The 1959-nt window shown below is 36.0% G+C and overlaps 1 protein-coding gene across 1 annotated transcript; it reads right to left on the reverse strand.

The window, feature by feature from the left end:
• Window positions 1-1273, reverse strand: LOC114398697. The gene is made up of 3 exons (XM_028360861.1): window positions 540-1273; window positions 136-385; window positions 1-42 (listed from the first exon to the last, which is right to left on the reverse strand). The coding sequence occupies exons 1-3, from the start codon at window positions 1271-1273 to the stop codon at window positions 1-3; spliced, it is 1026 nt and encodes a 341-aa protein (XP_028216662.1).
• Window positions 1274-1959: the final 686 nt, after the last annotated feature.

Raw genomic sequence — 1959 nt, forward strand, 5'->3', positions numbered from 1 at the left:
TTAACTATCCTCCATCTGCATTGAATAGTCCTTTTCTAGCAACTGTCCCAAACTCAGCAAATTATTCTTCATATTGGGAACATATAGCACATCATTGATAAATGAGTGTTGTCCATCCTTCCTCTAAATCATCACCTTTCCAATGCCTTCTGCAGTTACAGAGCTGTTATCTGCAAACTTGATCTTGCTCTTCACCTTATCATCAATGTTTACAAACCACTCTCTATGTCCAGTCATGTGATTGGAACAACCTGTGTCAAGATACCACAGATTAACATTGTCTTCTTCTGAGTTTGTTGTTGCCATTAGTAACACTTTATCAGAGTCAGAATCCTCATCTTGTGTCAATTGAGCCTCATGTGCATTTCTTGGAATCCTTTTATTTCTGCATTCATCTACAAAATGTCCCAATTTCTGACAGTTATGACACTGAATCCCTTTCTTGTTGAATTTCTTCTTGCCCACTTTGTGATTCCCTCCACTTTTCTTGTCAGTTTCTTCATTCTGATTATGATTTCTAGAACTGCTGGAGCCCTCACCTGACCCCTTTCCACTTATTGTTCTTCCACTTTCCCTTTCCCTTCTTATTCTTGCCACCATCATAGTTGTTCCCTTTGGTTTTTTGGGCTTGCATAGCTTGCTCAACTGATCTTTGTGAATTTCTTTCATTGAGCCTCATCTCTTGAGCTTCAAGTATTCCTTGCAGTTCTTCAATCTTCATTTCTTCAAGATTCTGGCCTTGCTCAATTGCCACCACTATATGATCGAATCTTGGTGTCAAGGTTCTTAATACCTTGTCAATGATCCCCAAGTCTGATTGCTTGTCACCATAAGCATTCATTTGATTTGTAATTGCCAAGATTTGAGAAAAAAACTCACCAATGCTTTCTTGACCACTCATTTGTAGAAATTCATACTGCCTTCTCAAGGTCTGCAACTTCACCTTCTTGAGTTTGCTATCCCCTGCATAGGATTTCTCTAGAGTATCCCATGCCTTCTTTGCAGTATCAACAGATCCAATTTTCTGAAAATTATCTGCATCTACACACTGATGAATAATGAACAGCGCATTTGCATCTCTTTTCTTCAAATCACAGTGAGCCACCTTCTGTGCATCAGTTGAGTTCCTGTCAAGTTCTTGAACCCCTTCTTGCACCACTTCTGTCACATCTCGAAATCGAAAGATTACCTTCATCTGAACACACCAATCATCATAGTTCTTGCCTTTGAGAACGGGCATAGATGCTGGAAAATTTCCATTCGAGGAAGCCATCTCAATTTCGATATCCAAAGATCTTGAACCTCAGCTCTGAATACCAGTTGTTGGAACAAAGAAGCTCTTCACACACACTCACACAATGTACTCACTCACTCTATGTTAGAGAATAAGAGAAGATGAAAGAATTGATTGAAAAAATAGAGGGAACTTAGGATTCTGGATTAAAATTTCTGCACTCTCATACATCTCATTCATGATCACTATTATTTTTATACACATTGCATATGTAACTACAACAACTTCATAACTGTCAAACTAACTAACTCCTAACTAACTAATTGAATTACAACATACATTAACAACGCACACCTTCTTCCATTACACCCACTATGAAACTCATCCACAGGGCTAACAGTGTAACCCAATTTCTAATATCTTGAGGGGAAAAACTTGCAAAGAAGTCACACCAGAACTATGCCAATATATTAAGCAAGAGTGATACCACATTTAATGTGTATTCATTATTTACGTTTCTTCATTTAATGTGAATGCGAACTAACTCCTTTTTTTATAAGATTTATACTATGTACCAAAAGAAAAATACTTCATCCGGTCTTTAGTATTAAAAAAAAGGGATAATTAACAATATTAATTAACCATATTTAATTGTATTAATTTTAATTAAAAATTAAATTTTTTCCAATTTATTAGTCATTGAAACTTAATATAAAAAATAAAAA

The sequence above is a fragment of the Glycine soja genome, chromosome 19 (genome assembly GCF_004193775.1).
Source record: "Glycine soja cultivar W05 chromosome 19, ASM419377v2, whole genome shotgun sequence".
NCBI classification, from domain to species: domain Eukaryota; kingdom Viridiplantae; phylum Streptophyta; class Magnoliopsida; order Fabales; family Fabaceae; genus Glycine; species Glycine soja.

Bases quoted from the DNA above. Each gene is read 5' to 3' on its own strand.
- LOC114398697 (XM_028360861.1), bottom strand. From the start codon at position 1,273: ATGGCTTCCTCGAATGGAAATTTTCCAGCATCTATGCCCGTTCTCAAA. The intron at 386-539 runs GTGAGGGCTCCA...AGATGAATGCAG, and splicing joins AATAAGTGGAAAGGGGTCAG to AAATAAAAGGATTCCAAGAA. The intron at 43-135 runs GTGATGATTTAG...AGTTTGGGACAG, and splicing joins CTGCAGAAGGCATTGGAAAG to TTGCTAGAAAAGGACTATTC.